Source organism: Pogona vitticeps, chromosome 3 (assembly GCF_051106095.1).
Source record: "Pogona vitticeps strain Pit_001003342236 chromosome 3, PviZW2.1, whole genome shotgun sequence".
Classification (NCBI taxonomy): Eukaryota; Metazoa; Chordata; class Lepidosauria; order Squamata; family Agamidae; genus Pogona; species Pogona vitticeps.
The window spans coordinates 39,739,109-39,760,939 of NC_135785.1; the positions used below are offsets into that span (position 1 = coordinate 39,739,109).

Sequence of the window (21,831 nt, forward strand, 5' to 3'; positions counted from 1 at the left end):
CAAGCTTTCAACCTGAGTTTTAGCAATGGCTGCAAATGCAATTGCACAGTTAAAATTGGTGTGCCAACTGTTCCCATTCCTGAAAATGTGTATCTTTCTGCACCAATGCAGAACTTTCTACATCCCACTTAGGTTATTGTTGGATGCCATATCTGGAGCTGATTTTGGAAAATGCTTTGAAATCTCAGTGTGTCCAAGATGCAGCGGCCAGACCACTGATCCAAGTTGGTTGCTTTTAGAACAAAACCTCTTTGTTGCAACAGATCTGATGGCCACCAGTCCATTTCCAGATATAATTCAAAGTGCTGGATACAACCTGTAAAGTCCTGTGTGGCATGGATCCACGCTAGAGATATGAATCTTGCAACTGTTTACTTTAGAGATTTCTTGGATGTTTTACGGTTGTTTTCTTTTTCTTGAAGAAATACCCATCTGTAGAAAATCATTAAAATTTTGGCAGAAAATGGTAGTTTTCCTTCATAAGATTGACCAAAAAGGCATCATATTACACTGAATTTGGCAGTTTCTTGTGCAAAAGAACAATCAATCAATCAATCAATCCAATCAATCAATAATTAACAAAGGCTCGAAACAAATGGTGTCTCACATTCAGAGGAAACCAAGAAATTGATGTAGTGCAGAGAGGAGTCTTGATAAGTCTTGGCATGGATAAGACTTGGGGAAACCATGAGAAAGAAATTTTTCTGATATCCCTTACACCTGCAGTTTAGACTATATGGAGAACTGTAATTATACCGGGGATGGATAAAGGGAACCTCTTTTCCCTCTCGTGCAATACGAGAACCAGGGGACATCCACGCAAATTGAGTGTTGGGGGAGTGAAAATAGACAAAAGAAAACATTTCTTTACTCAGTGTGTTGTTAGTCTGTAGAACTCCTTGCCACAAGATGTGGTGATGCCATCTGGCCTAGATGCCTTTAAAAGGGTATTGGAGGAAAAGTCCATCGCAAGTTACAAGGCATGATGGGGATGTATAATCTCCAGGCTTAAAAGGAAGGTGCCTCAAAATGCCAGATGCAGGTGAGGGGTACCAGGAGACAGGAATCTAGTTGTCTTGTATGCTCCCAGAGTCATCTGATGGGGCCACTGTGAGGTACAGGAAGCTGGACTAGATGGGCCCTTAACCTGATCCAGTAGGGCTGTTCTTATGTATCTCTCCTTACGAGCTTGCCCAGGTCTTGAGATTTTAATAGAAAGCCTTTCTCTTGAACCTACTGTTGTCAAAGTCACATTTGGGAAGGACATAAAAAGGTCCTTCTCAGTGGCTATTCCAAAGCTGTGGAAGTCTGTTTTTGAGAAAGGCTCTGCTGGTTTTCCCCTGCTTTCTTTGGACATTAACAGGCTGTTGAGAGAAAAACTTTTAAAAATGGATGTTGTGCATTTTTTTCCCTTTCCCTTTTCTTCTTGAACTTTTCAATAGTTTTTAAACTGTTTTGATTCAGTAATCCTTTTTAATATATAACTCACTTAATTCTGTTGTTACTCCTATAACGTATTGCCTTTTAAACTACCTCTGCTTCAGTTAGCATGGTGAGTTGCCTTGAATCGTTTCTAAAAGAACACCAGGATATTAAATGAATCAATCAGTGAGATAAGACATAGAAGCTCTATTTGTGTCTGTGTGTGAAAGAGAGGCGGGGCAGAGAGGGAAAGAGAAAGAGAGGAAGAGAAAAAGAAAAGCACATCATAAAATGGAGGTGAAGATGCAATCAAATGGTGACATACGTTGCATTTTGGACCATTGTTGGCATAGTCTAGTTCCTTTTTTTTTTGAGCAGCCAGACAATATATATAGGAAATTGTGAATAGCCTGATTCTCCTTTGTGCCCAAAGTGGACTTTTTTGTCGAGCAACAGGGCTACTGTTTTTCTGGAGCTGGACTAGGGTGATCAGGACTGGATCACATGTGCATGTGAATGTTTGTTGTCAGTGTTGTGTTATACCCACTTTCATAATCCTGTCTGAACTTCATACAATCTGCTACACCTACATATATCTTCTTCCCATCCACAAACACACACTCACACACATTCACTCCCTCCCTTTTAAAACAAGCTATGTTCCACTGTAAATCAGAAGATACAATGACAGGAAATTTATTTTCCTTCATGCAACGAGAATGCCAATCCCATCTGGAAAATGAAAGATAACGGAACATTACCTTTATGTGAAATTCTAAAATCATATTTATTGGCCAATTCACAGAAAGTGCCAGAGTGATCACAAAAAAGGAGGTTTCTTTTATACATACACAGGCTGAGTTTTTAAAACACAGGTTGGTTTTCCATAAGCATTTGGCAAATTATGTTGTAAAATCTAAAACCTTGTACAATCTAAAATAAGTTATCGTTCCAAGTGATAAGGTTTACATCACAATGCTGAAGGGTCGGGAGGGCAAGGAAATAAATCGATTTCCTTCACATAACAAACTTACATTTTTTTCTATTTTCATTTTATTATGCGATCATTTCTAAATGTACATTTTGTTAAACAACTTTCTTTAAAAAATAACAATAAGCAGATCTATACTATAGTCCTTTTGAAAAAGCATTCATATTCCATTCCTGAATTGCATATACTCATTGAATTCTTTATTCTGCATATATTACATAGATCTACTCTTTTATAATTTAATTGCAACAAGATGCTTCCAGATGTTGTTTGACTGCCTCTCATGTACAGCAATATATTGAAACGTAATGAATGAATTACTGAAAAAAAACAATGATTTGTGAGACACATAAATGCGCTCAGAACAACCATACAATAGACATCAGATGGTACCACTTTTGTTTTGTCTCTAACAGTGACCAGGACCATTCAGTGATTAAACCGGCACAGAACATGAAACCTTCAGAACCTCAAAAAGAAAAGCCAAAGGCTAGAATTATTGCTAATCAGCATGAAGTAATGGACCACTGTTGAAGCAAATCTTGCAAATTAAAATTTTAATGGGAATGTTTCATTTTCCAATGTGGCAAGCTAGCACTTTCACTGTCTAGTTAGTATGAAATACTGTGAAATAAAATGGTTCTAAACAATTACCCACATAGGAAACATTTTGTTTTAAAGCATAGGCTTGCGCAGCGCCTTGACTGCTGATGGTGCAAATGGTAACATCTACAAACTATATATGTGTAATAGGCTGGGTTCAGAAGTTGGCCTCTACAATCAGAAGGCTTCTTCCAAATGTTTCACCTAATGCAAGATCTTTGAGTGAGAACACACAACTGAAATCCAGAGGGGGTGCTTCTGTTTGTGCTATTCATTGCACAGTCTCTTAACAAAAACCTTGGACCATGTTTCAAACTGTGTGTATAGCTTATTTCCCAACCCCATTCCCTTTTGCTGCCTCTTATAGAATATCTCCGCTGCCAAAATTCCTGCCACTAACCTGTCTTGGATACCCACGCACTATTTCCAGTTCATTACAAATGGTAAGGAAATGCTGCTGCATGTGTATGTGCATGCTTTTGTGTCCCATGTAGCCCCATCTAGTTCAAAGCAGTGGGTCTGAGGCTTCCCTCTCCACCCATTGACCAGAGTCATCAGCTTAATTTCAGCAGTTTTGCATGTGCTTTCTGACTTCAAAACTGTCCTCCACCTTTCTGGACCAGGAATTTCACCTTCATGACCTACTCTGGAACTATTAAAACCATGATAAAACAGTATTATTTCTTTCCCTACCTGAATATCCTTTTATTAATACTGTATCTTCACATCCAGCTTATTTTTTGAGGGAAGACTATGGAGCATTTATTCTGTGACAACAGAAAACAACTAAAAAAACAACAACAACCAGAAAATCCAGCTGCCAGTCAGTGAATCACAGCCTAGCTTCAAGCCATTTTGTGAAGCTCTTAGAGGTTGAAAAAAGTGGGATAAACCATACACTCAAACTTAAACCAAAAACTTGCCTTTTTTGCCATCTCTGCCCACAGTCCTTTCCCTTCATTTTCTTTTTTCCTCCTTTTCTTTTTTGTTCCCTTCCTAGATTTTGCACTTGTTCAACAGGAACCTCATGTATCTCCCCACCTTCATGTATGATGCATATGACCTTTCTAATTTCCATACTTCTTAGCACTTCTTAGTCCCTTTCCAGGTAAACAGCTTGCAGTAGTGCACAAAGGGCCTAATCATCATCACCATCTTAGAACTGCAAAGCAGGAAAGGACCAAATGCAAAGGTATTCTTCAAGCAAATGGATTCTAAGTCGTGAATGCACAGAGGGCCCGTCCAATAGCAGTGTGTAATGTGTTGCAAAGATGCAAATTCTTTCTTCTCTTATTGGCATGGACAAGAAACTGCAAAATTATTTTTCTTAGCCACCAAAAAGGCTACATTTTGTGGCATTCTCAACAAGAGAATGAGACTAATAAGAATTTTGTGCAAAGTAATCAAAACTGCACAAAACAAAGCTTTAATATAAAGAATGCAACTTGCACAAAAGGACTGCCTTTCCTCCTCAACTGCATGAACTTCAATAGCTTAGGAGCACTAGAGGTGATGTTTGTGTCTCTTTTAACAATAAGTCATTATTCCTTGCTTTCCCTCTGTGTGTGTGTGTGCGCGCACACACACACACACATGCACACATGTGCTTTGCTTTTCAAATGGAAAGAACACTTGCACCACTTATGGAGACTTTATTGAGGAAGAAAAAATACCCCTTGTCCTACTCTCACCAGGAGGCAAAGACTCTAAGAGCCTGAGAATTCCTCCCTGAGACGTTTTATCAAGCTGAAACAACCTAAACTGATAAGAACAAACAATTTAGAGAACATTCTTTGCATTCTTACTGTCCTGCTTATCCCCCATGGCTAAAATGGGCAAAAGACCATACACATTTTCTTTATCTGAACATCCTAGACATCCATCCAATTTCCTGGTGGCAAAGCTGATAAATGAAAACCATTATATATGACTAAAGTTCATTTGGCAGATGCCATATCTTGAAATCAACTGGGAGCCCCAACTGGTCTTAACCCATGGATTTAAGTGCTGACTCACCATTTGGCGGTTGATTCATTGGATCTACGCTAGTTGGGACTGACATTTGCTATTTCTGTTATAGACAAACCACTGTGATTCCTAATCTCTGGAGTCCCAGAGATTAGGAAGTAGTTGGGTAAGTAGTTGGCCTTAGGCTGGCTAATGGAGTTAGGCAGTCTACAGTATCCAGGTATGGTGCCTACTTCTTTGATGAAGTTTATGCATGATGATATAAGCTACCACCAGAGATGAAGGACTGTTTTTATCCCTCAACCTCTTCCCTTTGTGAGATTCTATGCAACATCAAAGCCAATGTAATGCAAATTTTGAACAAGTACCTCTTTTTTGGGAGTACATATCAACTGGATCATTCTGGCAGTTGGTCCAAAAAACCCCCAAACTTTTTCAAGATCTGATATAATGTGATGATGTATCTGATAAGTGGCATCCATATCCATAAAGGTTACATAATTAATTGACATTAATAGATGATTAGTGGTACAATAACAATGATTAGTGGTAAAATGGAATTATCAAAATTTAAATGAGGATTTCCTTAAGCCACCACCTATAAAACATGTTGATATATATTGATCTTTGTAAGAAAAAAAAAAGTCAGAATGAAGTATTCTTACTATTAAATACCACTATGGCATGTGGTTTTAAATATTTGAATGGCATTTATATATTGAAAATTAAATTTAATATAAAAACATCTTCTTTATGACAAATTTTACCAGTCAGTTGAGTATTTCCACTGAGGCAGTGAAAGCTTAGTCCTGAGAAATACAGAAATAGGCCCTATAAACTATAAGTCTATACATGTCATCAAAACAGCTATAGATAATCTAGATAATTATCTATCTTTTGTACATAAGGGTGTAAATGACAGATATCATTGTTAGATCAACCGTTTCTTCTCATATAAATATACAGTACCTCTCACAACTTACTAAGTATACTAATTCTAATTACAAAGGGATATACTTATTGATAATCTATGTTAAATCAATTTAGGCATGCAAGATCTGATCTATCCCACTTCGCTCTTGATACTAAAATACCTGGATAAAAAAAATTAAAGAGATGGCACTTCTGTGCCAACACTAGGCATGGGAACAAAACTCTGCTTACTAATTTTGAAATATTGAAAACTTGAAAATATAAATTAATTCTGCAGGTTTAAGAGTCACATAGTCCTAAAATCTTCAAAAAGACTCCATACAATTGTCATAAAGCCACCTGAATGTTATATGAAATGCTCAGGCTAAAATAGACTTCAGTCTGCTCTCAAAATAAAGCATGAAGCATGTTATCTAAATTGGCTTCTAAGAAATACTCATCTGTTTCTACATCCACAACTTACTATGGCTTTCGTTTGTACACAGATAATACTCCATGTGGCAGATAACTACAAACATAACCTCTGCTTCCACCCTTGGTGGAGCAGTATTAGATAATTTTAAATACCTTGCTATCATTAACTAGGGATGGGATTTTAGATTTTGAAGACTAAAAATCCCATAATTCTCCATTCTGGTAGTTCTACCTGAAAGATAGGTACCTTACAGACACTTAGATATGGCTCACCTGGAAAAAAGGCCTCAATTGGAAGCCTACCTCCCCATAGCTTCCTGTTCAGAAAGAAAGCTTCCAGCTAGCACTAAGGAAGGAAGAGAAAGCTTGGGCAGAGCTAGGCCTATCTAAGCCTCAAAGCCTTCCACTTTCTCCCAAGTGAGTCACATTTTAGTGTCTCTAAAGTTTCTGCCTGTCTGGTGGAACTCTCAGAATGGAGAATTACGGGATTTGTAGTCCAATAAATCTGAAGATTTCATGCCTATAATTAACTTAGTTGCACAAACATCTCAGTGATTTACATATCTGTCCGGGAGCTTGATTCCCCACTGTGCCTCCTGTGGGGCCTTAGACAAGGTGCACAGTCCAGGATGCCCCCAGAAGAAGAGAATGGGAAACCACTTCTAAGTATTCTCTACCTTGTCTGAGGAAGTGATCTTGTTCATGAAAGCTCATACTAAAATATAGCCGCCAGTCTTTAAGATCTCACAATGTTTTTGTTTTCTTTATTTTAATTTTTAAATTATTTTTATTTTTTCTTTAATTTTACCTGATATTCTCTACCTGGGAAACCCTGAAAAGGGTCACCATAAGTCAGAATTGATTTGACAGCATGTGATGATTATATTATTATCATTAACATAGCTCTTCCCATTTTAATTCATTTCCAAGACCTTAAGTTCTATATTGTTAAAGGTTAAATATCAAAGAGTTATGGCTGTAGCATTATCTCACATAACATGTGATATTTATTGTGTAATGTTTTCCATGTAAGGTTAATTACATTATCTCTGTAGCATTATCTCACCAGCACTATGGAAAACTTGTTCATGTCATGCCACTCCATCACTTGACCATCACCATGACTGGTGGTGATAACTAATTCAACTGAGGTTCAAATCCTTCAAAGGGTATCATCCCTTCTGGCTGAAATCCTGTTGCACATTTATGCAAATACCAAAACCTTTAGATTTTGAATTGCAGTAAGTTATGAAGTCCCTGCAGGCATTAGGCATTGTACACCAAGTCAAAATATTTATTCATTATATATTTTATTTATTTATTTGACTTATATGCCTCCCACACTACCCAGAGGACTCTGGGCAGCTTACAACATTTAAAATACAATAAAAAGACAAAACAATTCAAATGCAATTAAAATATATACTCTAAAAATTGCCATCAGGACCCACAGCTGATATTATTTCAATGAAAAACCTTCTGGAACAGAAAGGTTTAGACCTGGCACTGAAAGGTCATCAGCATAGGCGCCAGACAAATCTCAGTCTGGGGGCAGCTGCCGAAAAGGCCCTTTCTCTACAAGCCCTCCCTCTCACCTCGAGGTGAGAGGGATAGCTCACCTCATGTTGCATTTAGTATGCAACAGACAATGTCTACAGATATTTCTTAACTTATGGCAATTTGCTTCCAAAAGTGTCACTAGAACTGCACCACAGGATTTCAGCCACAGTGTATACTTGGTGGATGTGTGGGATACAGTACGGCTGGAGCAGCAAGTGCACATACAGTTCAGTTGCATGTACATGGTCTTTCTACAGCATTTGCTTTGCCCAGTTAACATGCAGTGCCCACATTCCTTGAAGGTTTAGACTTTTTTATTTTCTAACTGTTGTCTTCCACTATTCAACTTTCTGTACACATATTTTCACAGAACTGTCCAAATAATCTTGGGTATTGTTTCAGTTTTCAAAAATCAAAAGGTTACTGCCTAAATATCAACATTTATTATATTAATTCACTCTTCACAAGGCTGTTTCTGGACATTTTAAAACATGACAGACAAGTTACTTGAAATGTTTCTGTGAGGAATACTCTCTTAAATCTTCACTTAACTTTTAGTTTTATTTATGGGTACAATTTTGGCCTACAAAACCTCAATTTTATGGGAAGAAAATATTTAGACAAGTGGCCAAAGGCTTTTGGTCCAATGGATGAATCCTGCTGGCAGGACAAAGGAGGATGTGATTTTCAACAACTCTTCCCTTGCTCTGGAGCATCCCACATCTCCAAAATCTCTCCCAGAGTCTTGTGGGCCCACTGGTAAAGTGTGGAAAGTAGCACTGGAGGCAGCAGAAGAAAGGGAGAAATTGTAGAAATTGTATTCCCATTTTCACTAGAAAGAGAGACCAGGGTAGAACTCTGCTCGAGATTTTCCTTCTAATGGAAATAAAGTATGGACCCAACCCACTGTGACTAACCAGTTTTGTTAAATTAAAAGATATAGCATCAACCAAGCATTCCTTTTACAATTGATTTTTTTTATCTCTGTCTCTCTCTCTCTATATATATATATATCAGTTGACACAGAAATATTTACTCCTTAGCATGGAGCCACCACCTGTTTCCTAGGCATCAATTGCCTGTATTAACAACTACCATATTTCAGTTCAAAAAGTATGTGGTTGATTCACAATGTGGTCCTATGTTGGATTAATATATTGATTTTAATGGGTTTAGTTTCCTCTTACTTTGCAGAAGAATGGGACAGGAATTTCTCACGTTGCTCTATCAAATTCCCTAGATTCAGTGAACTGTGTTGCCCTGCTCTTTAGTACATTTTTTGTATCAACAGTGTAAGTGATCTGGCTACCATTTGGTGTTGCTCAGTGAGCCCACAAAGAAAAGGTTCTGTGGGTTGTTTTTTGGTAGTTTCCCACCCTCCTTCAAATATAGTAAATGTCAGTGCTACTGATTTTGTAACACTTTACGTGAGTTATTACTCAGCTCTTAATAACTGGTCATGTAGGAAGCATGATTGTACAGCTGGGAGTGTTCTATGTTCAGATGCCACTTATTTTGATTATACACAGTTAGGCCACAAGAATGGCTTCCTCCCCAATGAGAAGATTATAGTCATCCTTTTTCTGAACATATACCTGGACTACATTAGGCACAGTAAAATTACTTTCAAGCTTATATTGTTGCCTGACCAGCCCATGAAGAGTTTTTTTTCTCATTGCTTGTGCAATATATTTTAGACCTAACCACTTTTCCCATCTATCCTGAGTAGGCAGGAGAAAGGATGGAAGCACAATTTTATAATCTCAGATATATAATTTTAGAACTGAAGAGCTGGAAGAGACCCTATATATCAGTGCTTCCCAACCGTGGATAACCCAGGTGTTCTTGCACTGCAACTCACAGAAACCCGGAGCATCACAGTTGATGGTGAAGAATTGGAGGAACTGCAGTCCATCTGGACTACCCATGGTTGGGGACCACTGCTATAGATAATCAAGTCTAGCTCCAGGGAAGCACAGTGGGGAATCAAACTCCCAGCTGTACAATGCATAATCTCTACATTAAGAGCTGATTTATATACTGACATAAAGTAGTACAAAATCAGTAGCACAGACAATTATTATTTTTCAAGGGGAAAAAAATACCAAAAAGCAACCCACAGAACCTTTTCTTTGGGCTCACTGGCAACACCAGACCACTTCAATGTTGGTATACAAATGTACTAAACCCACAACTCACAGACAAAAACTGAGAAAAGTGATTAAAAGATACACAAGAGTGAAACTATGACATCTGATGTTTTCCTTTCAGGATGGATGTACTGTATAAGACTGTTTATAATTTTCTGATTTTTTTTTGTATTTTCTCTTGTAATTTAGAAGTGTATTTCACTTTGTTAAATATCCGTTTACTGAAAATCCACTTAGAGTGGACAAAAGAACAGAACTAGGATTTGATTTGATAATCTATATGAATAAATTGCCCTGACTTTAGCAGTTTACATAGAAACAAAGCACAGCAGCTTTCTCTTATTCACAGTGGAATTGATAGATAATTTCACACTGTCTATTCATCTCCCTTTTATCCTCTTGAAAACTAATTCCTTAAATACTTAAAAGAGTTAGTTTTTTGTGTGTCTTTAAGAAAATCTGGTAAATGAATAACCCTGATAAAAATTGATTCATTAATATTTTGGGAAACCTTGATTTTCTTGATAATTCTTTGAGGAAACAAACGGTCATCTGAGATATGTTCAGAAAACAAAATTTTTGTGTACAAGTTTTTTTAAAGGAACTGCTTTGTTTTGAATGACATCATCAAGAACTGATTCTTCCTGAATGTGCATAACTGACACAAAATATAAAATCCAGTAAAGGTTGGAGGGGATATTTGTCGACATGAACAGAAGGTTTCAAAGGGCACTTGGACATACTTTTTTGCATCAGCTAGCAATTCATTTTAAACCACAGTTTTTAGGCTGAGTAGATGGGCTGTCCAAGGGATGAGATTATAAAAATGAACACTAGAAATAGTCACAGAATTGACTAGTGCTTGTTTTCCACCAGCTTACTTTGCTGTAGAAGTTTTATTTTTCAGTTAGTTAAAATATGTTTCAAATGAACAACCAAATGAATTGGGTATCCATCTTGGGCTATAGAATGTTCTCGCTAAAGCAAAACAGCATGTGCACTTCTTATACTAAGGAAGAGATGTGAGTGATTCAGTTACTGTGGATAATACCATTTGTGTATCTGTTCTTCTTGAACAGATCCATGAATCTATTTTCTCCTTGATGTTTTCTAACCATCTCTGGAGGATCATAAGTGGTCGATTTCTGGTAGAAATAAAACTACAGGAGAGACCAAATATCAAGAAATATGGCCATGATTAAATCCTATGTTAACATCCCTGTGTCAAAGATGGTGACATTGAAATAACTTAGTTCTGAATAGACAATCACTGGATTATGCTTCTGGTGTTCACAATTATTTTTCCAATCAGCAAAGTATGCTAACAAAATCCAGCACAGTCAAAGCTATTGATAGACACTGAATGGTCATAATCAGAAATAGATGCCCTAACTAGACAGAAGAGGATGGTTTAAAATGTTACCCTTATTAAAAATGCTATCATACAAAAATATTACCATTGCCACTGCAATAATTTTAAAAGAGCTGATTGTTGCAAAGTTCTGACTGCCAGATTCCTTGGGCTCATAAAACAAGCAGACTTTGTTCTTCTGTGACAGAGGAGCGAAACAATCTAGTTACACTTCATGTGACACATTTCAAATGGCTATGACACCTTTATTCCTGTCCAAGGAATATTTGCCATCTGTTGCTGGTGAAGAAGTATCTGAGCAAGAAAGCAGAAAAACAGCAAACGCAACACTGGAGGGGAAGAAAAGCAACTCAGAAAGGCAGAGCAAACATTAATCACAAAAGTTGAGATGTTAATCATGTGGCAGACATCAAAATTTACTACACTTGGTTCCTTTCCCTCAAGCTAGACTGTTGAAAATTGGCTACATGAAAATTAAATTGTGCTTTGAGCATTATATTGTCATTTTCAATGAACAGACAACAAGTCACACACATATATATAATTAATCTAATCAGCAGCTACATGCAGGCCCAGTTCAGATGATCTGATCTTTAATAAGCTGATGTCAGCTGTTACATGAGTGAGTTTAATACACTGATCTATGAATAAGACTTTTGCCTGCATTTACAGGCCCTTTTGTTCTTTGTTAGTAGTGTGAATAATGAAATCAGGAGCCCTCTAATTATTAAGCACAGCTCCTCAGAACTTCTCAATTGGAAATGATGTTTACCAGCTTTGGAAACAGACAAGATAATAAATTATGGTTTGAAGCTGGCTTGTCCTGAAGCTGCCAGCTGGTAACCCTTGCTTTATGGTTCACATGAAACAGAAAACTCCAGTTAACCAGAGACTTCCTAAAGTTGATTGCTCATCCTGCAAGGGGAAGAAACAATGAGCTGCATGCATGTACAAAAAGTTTACCCATATCTTGATAGCTGCAATTTACACGAAAGTAGTCATTTTAATTTGTGCAAGCATATCCAGACCAAAAAAACAAAAACAAAAAACAAAACAAAACAGGATGCACATTATAACAGTCTTTAAGCAGACATAACATTTTTGGGGTTTTTTTGTTTCTTTTTTTTTATATTACTTTAATGGTGCACAGTCCCTTCAGTTCCCAGGGCAATTTAATCTGTGTAATCCCAAGAAGCAGACTTTTTGTTGTTGTTGTTGCAGATAAGATTGCAGTCCTCTGCACTATTATGAAAATGACTCTTACAACCAGTGATTTCAGTTCTGAATGATTGTTAATTAAAATATCAGACACAGTAGTGAGCTTTGCGTCATAAAATTCCTGTTATTCCCGAATAGAAGTGGGGTTACTTGGAAACTGCTGGATTTGAAAGGCTTCAAACCTAGGCTAGTGCTTAGTAGGGATCTATAAATATAAAGTTATAGGCAAATATTAGTCAACACAGCAGTAACTGGAACAAAAAATTACCAAGCACACATCATTATTGAAGCATGAACTAATCAAATGTCACTGATGCAAATACTGTATAACAGATACAGAGAATTTCAGTCCCAATGCGATCCTCTAGACTTTTCCATATGGCCATGCGTCCTTCCTTACAACACCATCACTTTTTGGTTTCTCAATATTTGTACAGTTTAGTCCACATGCTCAAAGACTGAAATTATTTGTCTGAAGTTTAATAACAAAAATTACATGTTGTCAAGATGATTCTGACTTATGGAGATCCTTTTCTGGGTTTTTCTAGGTATAGAGTAGTTAAAAGTGGTTCACCCTTCCTGTCTTCTTTTGAGACACCCTGAAACTGTGCAGCTTGCCCAAAGCTACACCAGTGGTTCTTCAGCTGGGGGCTCAGCAGGGAATTCCCAAACTTTATCACCATAAATATCAAATTCAGGGTGTGACTACATTGGAAAGCTGAATTGGAGTGATTTGGCTTTGCTGCGATATGGTCCACAGCCTATATTACATTTGAAATTGCAGTTACTGCTCACAAAGGGGATACAGATTGATTCAGGAGTTCATAGTGTTCATAGTGGATGTGATGTGATTCACATATCAGTCCAAAGCCTCCTTCATTCCTTACTTCCTCTGGTCCCACCTCTGCCGATCCTTCCTTCTTTTTCTGATCCCACCTCTGCCAACATTTTATGGGGTGTAAATGTGGACAATAATGGTAATGAGGACCCAGCAATAAGGTGATCGGGTGATCTATTGCTAATCTCATATATCTAAGAAATAATATTAAAAAAAAAAAAAACAGAGAATGATCATGGAGATGAAAGAATGAAGACGCTGGTTTCCCTGGTTCTGAACATCACATCTCAACTGCCTACATTACCAAAACACTAGTTACACACACACACACATCTTTACAAGAATGTATCACCAGTAACCAAATGGGGAAAAGCCTGTACACATCATTCCCACTTGGAAAAAGTAGGGAGCCCATAGCAGCAAAAGGGGCTTGACCAATTCAAATCAGACTTAGCATCATGTTGCCAGTAAAAAATACTTGAAATTCACCCTTTTTATAAGTGGACCAAACCCACAGCATTTGACCATGTAGTCACAGTCTCACTGAGTGATCCTCAAAGACTTTGCAATCCTATTACTAGTAATAGGAATTTTGGAATAAAATAAGCTGGCATTTCGGTCCAGCTGTTGTTATTTTGGTCTCATCCATCAATGGAATTTGACCCCAAGTAATGACTTTAATTGGATCTTCAGGTTGAAAGGGTTCCTAACTGATTTTATCTATCTTTGTCCTGAGGTAAAGACCTGGTCTAAAGATGCTATGAAGCCTCCTGCTAAAAACATTGCTCCTTCGTTTTCCGACCTTGTGATACTTCACTTTTTCTTAAAGCATGCAGCCTTTGTACCCGATGACACAGAGACCAACTTATTATTCTAACTCAATCTCATCTAGATGACTTCTATGCTTGTATTTGTCAGTCAGTTGCCCTAGTAGAAGAGCTACATCTTGACAGATGACTGAATAATCTGTTTTTGTATGCACTGAGACATGCACTTAATACACATGATGCTCCTCATGACACATATACAAGAACACACTTACAAATGTTTCCAAGAAACTTAAAGTAATCCAAGTTTACATCAGCCCTTAACTTCCCTTCTGCTGCTGCTTCTTGGTGGAGGAGGAGGTGATTTGCACTCAGTCCTTGGGGGAAGGTAAGATAAGTGTACAATCTGTACAAACTCTGTATATGTGTGTGTATGTGTGTGTCAACTGAGGAGGAAATGCAGAAGAAGAGTTCTAAGCTGATGCCCATCCAGAAAACAGTGTAGGTTTCACTTGTTGCCAGTTTTGGAATAGCATAGGAATCTCTTACCCTACTGGCCCACACTGGGTATGTGACTATTTTTATTTATTTATTTATTGTATTTATACCCTGCCTATCTAGTCGAACAACCACTCTAGGCGGCTAGCAGCTCCTCTCCCTCCTCATCCATGCCAGTGTGATCTGATAGTGAGCTAATAGGATGAATGAATGTCCACATGGTAAAGACTGGCAGATGGAGTTCAGCTTCATGGGTAAATGAACTTAATCATTTGGGGGCCACAGCAATGCATGCATTAAAATGAAAGAATCTTCAAATCTATTTCTTTCAAGGCCATGAATCTAAAAAGGCCAGTGCTAAGACCTGTACTTGCTAAAATGTGTGAGGATGTGGTGGGGTGTCCTTGACATGTCAATGTGAAGGCCATGAGAAGGTCATTGAAACTGAAAGATGAACCAGTTATCATGAGACTAGGTATTTTGCTCAGAGAAGACTAACCATGAAGGATGAAAGTGCTGACTTATTCTGACAGAGCATCTATAGCAGAGGGAAAAAGTTGTTTGCCTTAAACTATTTCCTGTATGGCAATCTTAGAATAATCAAAAAATAAAATAATCCTCACTGTGGTTTTTTCTCTCTCTTTAGTATTCTGAAAACGAAAACTTGTAATGGGGTAGCCATAACATGTATCCAAAGATTTGGGCCAGAATCCTATTAGTATTTGCCTGTCATTTGTAACATGTAGCTAACAGACAAGGCGCCAGAAGCATCTTGGCTATGCCCTGCCAATATGAACACGAGATATGTTCTAGCATCTTCTGAATTAGCCATGGCAAGCTATGTAAACTTCATGTAAATACCAACAGGATTCTGGCCATGAAATTTTGACTGCAAGGGCTATTTTATTTTACACTCTGCCCAAAAAAAAAAAAAACATAGAGAAATCTGTCTTTTCACTTTCTCTGAAGAAAGTGTCTGTATAGAATAGGCAGTTTCAGTACAGGGAAGATGGGCATCACAGCAGGAATGGAACAGCCCTGGTCAGTTCTAAGTATTTGCTGGATGAAAAGCTTTCATGTGTCTAAGCAAATGTGCCCATGGTTGAAGTCAGTTTTCGTCATATTCACGAAGGCTTTCACGGCCGGGATCTAATGGTTGTTGTGGGTTTTTTGGGCTCTTTGGCCATGTTCTGAAGGTTGTTCTTCCTAACGTTTCTCCAGTCTCTGTGGCTGGCATCTTCAGAAGACAGCACTCTGTGCTCTCCTCTGAAGATGCCGGCCACAGAGACTGGCAAAACGTGAGGAAGAACAACCTTCAGAACACGGCCAAAGAGCCCGAAAAACCCACAACAACCATCAATTTTCTTCATTTTGTATCCCAGTCACAGAATAATTCACAGTTCTAAGCCTGAAGATCCCATCTATGACTTTGAAAATGGAAATGTCCAAAAGAAAATCTGAAGAAGCAAAAGGCTTACTGACTAAAATAATACTAAGAGATGGGAGGGGATTTAGCACAATTCTTGCAGATGGTTCCCAAATGATTACAGTTAAATTCTGCATGAGAATAATACATTGATTACAATAGCAAATAATAGCCTTTATATGATTGACATGTAAGAATCATGTAAATTGTGCAGATTCTAGTAAAAAAAAATTCTAGTGAGATTTTGAAAAATGTGCAGAACATAGTTTTGTAAAGCCACAATGGAATTTCATATTGCTATGATCATTTATGTAGAACCTTTGTACATTTCTACTTTAGAAAATAAAGCATTTCACCTCAGGTCCTTTTATAATGAACCAGAATAACCTGAACAGATTAGTCTCTAAGAACTAAATAAAAATTATTACTCAAGTCATATGCACAGTACAAGAAACTCACAACCGACAAATTTTGGGTATACCTCTTGTATATTTAAACTGAACCAATAACTTTATCAATTTCATTCAACTTCTTCATTAGAACAATCTTTTTCACAGTTCCTTGAGACTGGTTCTGTTTTCTAACACTAACAGCCTTAACAATTAAAGCTATAACTTTTAAGCCTATAGAATTTAACTGATGGTGAACCTCTGAATGTTGAAACCCAAATGCATTCTTGGGTAAACAAGCTTCTAGCAAAAAATGTTAATTTATCTATTGGGAAAAGAAAGTTGCAAATCAGTGCTATTTTATCCTGTGCTAGTCCTTTACATTGTTTTAGACTGCTTCGTTTGGTCTTATTAATTTCAATTATAATCCTGTAACTTCTGTTCATGACAAAAAATAATGTATTCTTCATTCTGTTGAAATCCAGTTCAGCTTTAGGAAGTATAAATAACAGAAAAGTTATGTACACTACTAAACTAAAACAAAATTACTTAACTTCAGCTTCTTCTCGTAAGCCTAAATTAAGACGTGCCTATTAAATAATGTACAAATTATTCACTTTGGGACACAGGTTACCAAAAAGCAGAAGGAACCCCATTCATCCACAGCTACTTAAGCACCCCTTCTTTCTGCATTAATATGCTTCAGACTTCATCCGCAGATAGAAAGATCTGTTAAGTCCTAGATGCTTGAACAGCATCTGTATGACAGAGTTGATTTATCTAATCTCATCCGGATCAAAGCATGGAGCAGCTGCCAAAATGAGGCAAAGGCAGTTGCTCCAATGGATTTTCTTTAGACCCTTCTGTCTTCCAAATGAAACATCCATCAGTAATTCCCAAAATGCTCATTGTGTCCATTTTTGTCTGCAAAGTACTACGACAGTTTATTACTTTCTCATAAGCAAGCCTGAAAGCTTATGGACAAAGGGTATGCACGTACATGGTCCCAGATTCAACTCCCGACATCTCCAGTTAAAATGAAAATAGTAGTTGACAGAAAAGACCCCTGTCTTGGACAGCCCAGGCCAGTGAGGGTAGACAATCCTGGTTTAGATGGACAAAGAAGTTTACCATATACAGGGCAATTTACAATGTCCTTTGCTCAAAACTAACATCTATGTGTAGAGGAAAAACTGGCAGCAGAACCTTTCATCTTCCAAACCGACAAACTGTTCTAATCCTAGCATAGGAATTTTTTTATACACCAAGGCTTCCTTGATACAGGATGGTGAAATATCACTCCTCTCAAACACGGATGGGATAACACATCAAAAGCAAACACAATAATATTAGGGAAATATTAAATTACTAATACATATCTATGAAATACCATTCTTTGCTTCTGCATCAAATACCCTGGTTTTTATGTATTTAAAACATGCACAGCATCAAGTACTGCACTATTTGGTATTCATATAATTTTAGAGCTGTAAAAGAAAGGGGGGGGGAGAAAGGAGGAAGAAATGAAAAATAAGTAACAACCCACACAGACATATCAATATCTTAGCAACATTTAGAATATAGCAGTTAGGAGGAAAAAAATGCAAACCTATCCTATATTATAAACTATTTTTCCCAAACTCTACTACCTTTTTTTTTTCTGTGTTTGAATTTTGCATTATAATCTCCCCTTGTATTTTCCAAAGTATTTTTTGTTGAAGAATTAAAAGAAAGGACCACTCTGTGCTCACTTTTATCTGGAGCACTGTTTTCTTGGCACTAGAATATATTTTAGTAATAAACAGAGTATACCAGACACTCATTCCAACTGCAATAATTAAAGGCTTAAAAAAAACACTCAGAGAGAGAAAGAGGGCAGGTTTTCCTGAAGCTGACCTATATTTGTTTAGATCCATAGATGCAACACTTGTCTAAATCCCAACTGAGCCTATCTGTGGTATTAGTGCTGCCATGCAATACTGGAACAAATAATGACTTCCAATGCAAGTTACTCGAATAGATTTTCTAAAAAGATTTGAAATGCAAGTCTTATCAAAAAATAATATCCCCACTGAGACTATTTTTCACATGAGATAACGTTACTTAATCTGTTTAGCACAGGGCATTGAAAAATCATCATAAGCAAAAGTTTCAGTTTATGGGATTTTATATGGCATTAGTTGAGTTTCTTCTGTAGATGGACTCGGCAAGATTTTTTCCATTTGAATTTTCAACATTAGGAAAAAAACAGATTACCCATTCTTTAAAACACACAAACACACATGTACAAAGTATTTTGAATTCCTCTGCAGAAGGCAATTAACCACAAGGCAGAAAAGCGGGAAGGGAACAAATTAATTTTGTCCTTTTAACAGGTAGCACTTACATCTTTGTCTGCCTCTGAAAGTAGGGTTCTTAACTAGACAAAGAGTCAAATGAAACCCACTAGAGGCTTATGTCTATCTGGACTCTCACAAGTTGTATCCTTACAAACAAGCTGTGCTGCCTCTTCTGGTGAACAGAATTTTTGCATATTCATGTTTAGAAGATAGCAAGATTTCAAGGAAGTGAAGAAGTGGCAAGCAGTACATGGCATCACGTTGGTGTTGTCATTCTGGGTAACACATTAATGATTGTACCCTGTGCTTTGCCAGGTGTCATTACCCATACACTAGGAAAGTAATAATTTTCTGGAGCAGCTTTGATACAACTGCATCAAATTCAGGCTATGCAGTTCTACCATCTGTAGTCAAAAGGGAGCTTAATCCTGTTAATTAATTCATAAGTCCAAGATGAGGTTGACTCAGTAGGACTGACTCAGAAATACACAGTATTGGTGTATACAAAAGGAGCAATAGAAGTAAGGGTTTCTAGTAGGTTAGTGTTGAATCATCCCACTCCAGCTGATCTTGCCTGATTACATTATGTTTCCTTCCATTATTTTCAATGGCTTCTTCCTCTTCATCTTCCTCCTCTTCACTCTCATCTGACTCGGCACTAGTTGTATCTTCATCTTCATCTTCTACTTCCTCTTCCTCCTCATCACTTTCTTCTTCTGCATGATGAGGTTCTTCATATTTCTAGTTTGTAAAAGAAATACAAAGAGGAACTGCTTAAAAGTATATAGAAAATGTTGAGATGTGCTGATTATAAGGTGAGAGCAAGCACTAAGTGCTTGCCCCCCCCCCATGGTTTGAATGGAGCATGAGGTGAGGTGTGCAGCTGTTTTTCGCTCAAACCAGGTGAGGGACTGAAGCACAACATTGGCTTTCTCAGATGTACGGCATTCTAGTGTTAGTCAGCATGAGAAGTAACAATAGAGCAGTGCCTTTTCTATAGGGAAATGCAAACTGCTTGGAGGCAGGATTCCCACTTCTCGTTGATTGTGTCAAGTTCATGGGTTAAAATGGGGGTGGGAGGAAAAGGGAAATTTAAAAGGTATGGGTGGCAAACTAAGTGTGGAATAAGATGTTGCAGAAGGGTCCCATGATTAGAGATGAAATGCTGATGTTGGTGATCCACGATTCTTTTGTCACTGAGAAACCAGATTACAAAGGACACCTGTGCTTAAGTCTTGAAGACCAATCACAGCACAGGGTAAGTTAATTTGCAAATTATTTGTGGTGAAAAAAATCCCCTGCCATGCACTCATAGGGCAGATGTACTATAAAACTAATGAAACTTAAGCCTCAAGGCTCCTAATTCCAGAGGGGCCCCAGAAATAGCTTTTGTCCACATTAAAAAAAAATAATTATGGTAATCTGTCATGGAACAACCCCAATGAAGAAGATAACAGTGGTTACCCAGACCTCATTGTTGAGGTTGATCCACCACTGGGTAAACCTGTATTGCATTTGATTCCATAGACTTAGCTCTTTCAAGGAACTAATTAACTCTCTGCAGAAGTTTCCTTCGATGAACAAGGCCTTGACATGGCCACCATCCCATACCTAAATGTAATGGTTTTTTTTCAAGCACAGCTGCATGAATATAAATGATACAGCTGACCTGGAAACCCTGCCTGTGCAAGATTTCGCACTGTATGGTTGTGCATTTCCTCATATAGCTGTACATAATCAAGCATCGTTGGCAGAACTTTCATTGTAACATTCCAAGTTCAGGAAGACAGGTGAGGGCAACTGAGCGCTGCCTGCTTCTTGATTCAATTGATTAGTAAATGCTGAGGAAGAGCAACTTCTGAAAAAAGGCATTTGTATGAGTCACAATTAAAATACCATACTGGTCAATTGTCAAGGAGATCATGGCTTAGCTACTTACTTCCATGGGGTTGACAGTAATGGTGAGAGCTGAATCATCCCAGTCCATTTCATTTTCTTTGCTGCTTTCAGTTTCCTTTGAGCTGTGATGGTAAGCTATCCAAATTCTGTATACTCCCAGAACTATGATGAAGACTAGGATACTGATACATCCTACTATGACAATGGTAGCAATACTTGGAAGTACTGAAATGAAATAAAAATGAAATTAATATAAAATATCCTTCCATACCATTTATACAGATACAAATGTTCCTTTGCTGAAATAAGCTAACTACACCATTTATTCAATTTAGCTGAAATAAGCTAACTCTACCGTTCTATTAAATTTCAATAGCAGTTTCCAGTAGAAATATTACTTTCTGCTTTGGATTGCAGATCCAGTCTTGCTATCAAAAGCCCTGGCAAGAGAAAGCAAAATCGGATAGATTTCCCTCTATAATGCTCCATAGTACAAAGTAGACAAAAATTAATAACACTTCACCATATTTGCGATACCTCTTGTGTGTGGAACATCTCAGTGTAGTTCCCCTTAACAGAGTGGCACACCTTGAGCATATGCAACCCACCCATTTACTTATTCCATCAACTATGTGGGGCCATACACAACTGACCCACCCTTGGCATCTGCTTGTGCAGTGCAAATATCCATAGGACAGAAGCCATCATTCCTACAATTCTGTGTTTAATGATGCTTCTCTCCTTACAGATGCTCATGTGTTCATGGATGCCAGAGATATGGCCAGTTATCATGCACAAACATAAACATGAGGCTAGTTACCAATGCCTTTATTCCTCCTTGCCCACTAAGAGAAGCTTCTTACTCTTTTGGACACTTACTTCTTAAAGAGTAAGACCACCAGTAATAATGGAAGATGGGTTTGTCAGTGTTTATAACACAAGAGAGCTCTATGAGGTAGGAATGAGGAAGGTGTGCTTCTCCAGATGTTGCAATGCCTATAATCTCTCACCATAGGCTAGGCTGGCTGAGGCTGAAGGGAGCTG

At 37.7% G+C, this 21,831-nt stretch overlaps 1 protein-coding gene across 2 annotated transcripts in view; it reads right to left on the reverse strand.

Annotated features, from left to right (window-relative positions):
• Nucleotides 1-2,184: 2,184 nt before the first annotated feature.
• CLSTN2 (calsyntenin 2) overlaps nt 2,185-21,831 on the reverse strand; it is a 496,583-nt gene continuing 476,936 nt past the window's right edge. For both annotated transcript variants that reach the window (XM_072995959.2, XM_078389218.1), the window contains 2 exons: nt 20,828-21,012; nt 2,185-19,629 (listed from right to left, as the gene is read on the reverse strand). In XM_072995959.2, coding sequence (XP_072852060.2) covers nt 19,420-19,629; nt 20,828-21,012 — 395 coding nt within the window. In that variant the 3' untranslated portion in view covers nt 2,185-19,419. The remainder of the gene's footprint in view (nt 19,630-20,827; nt 21,013-21,831) is intronic.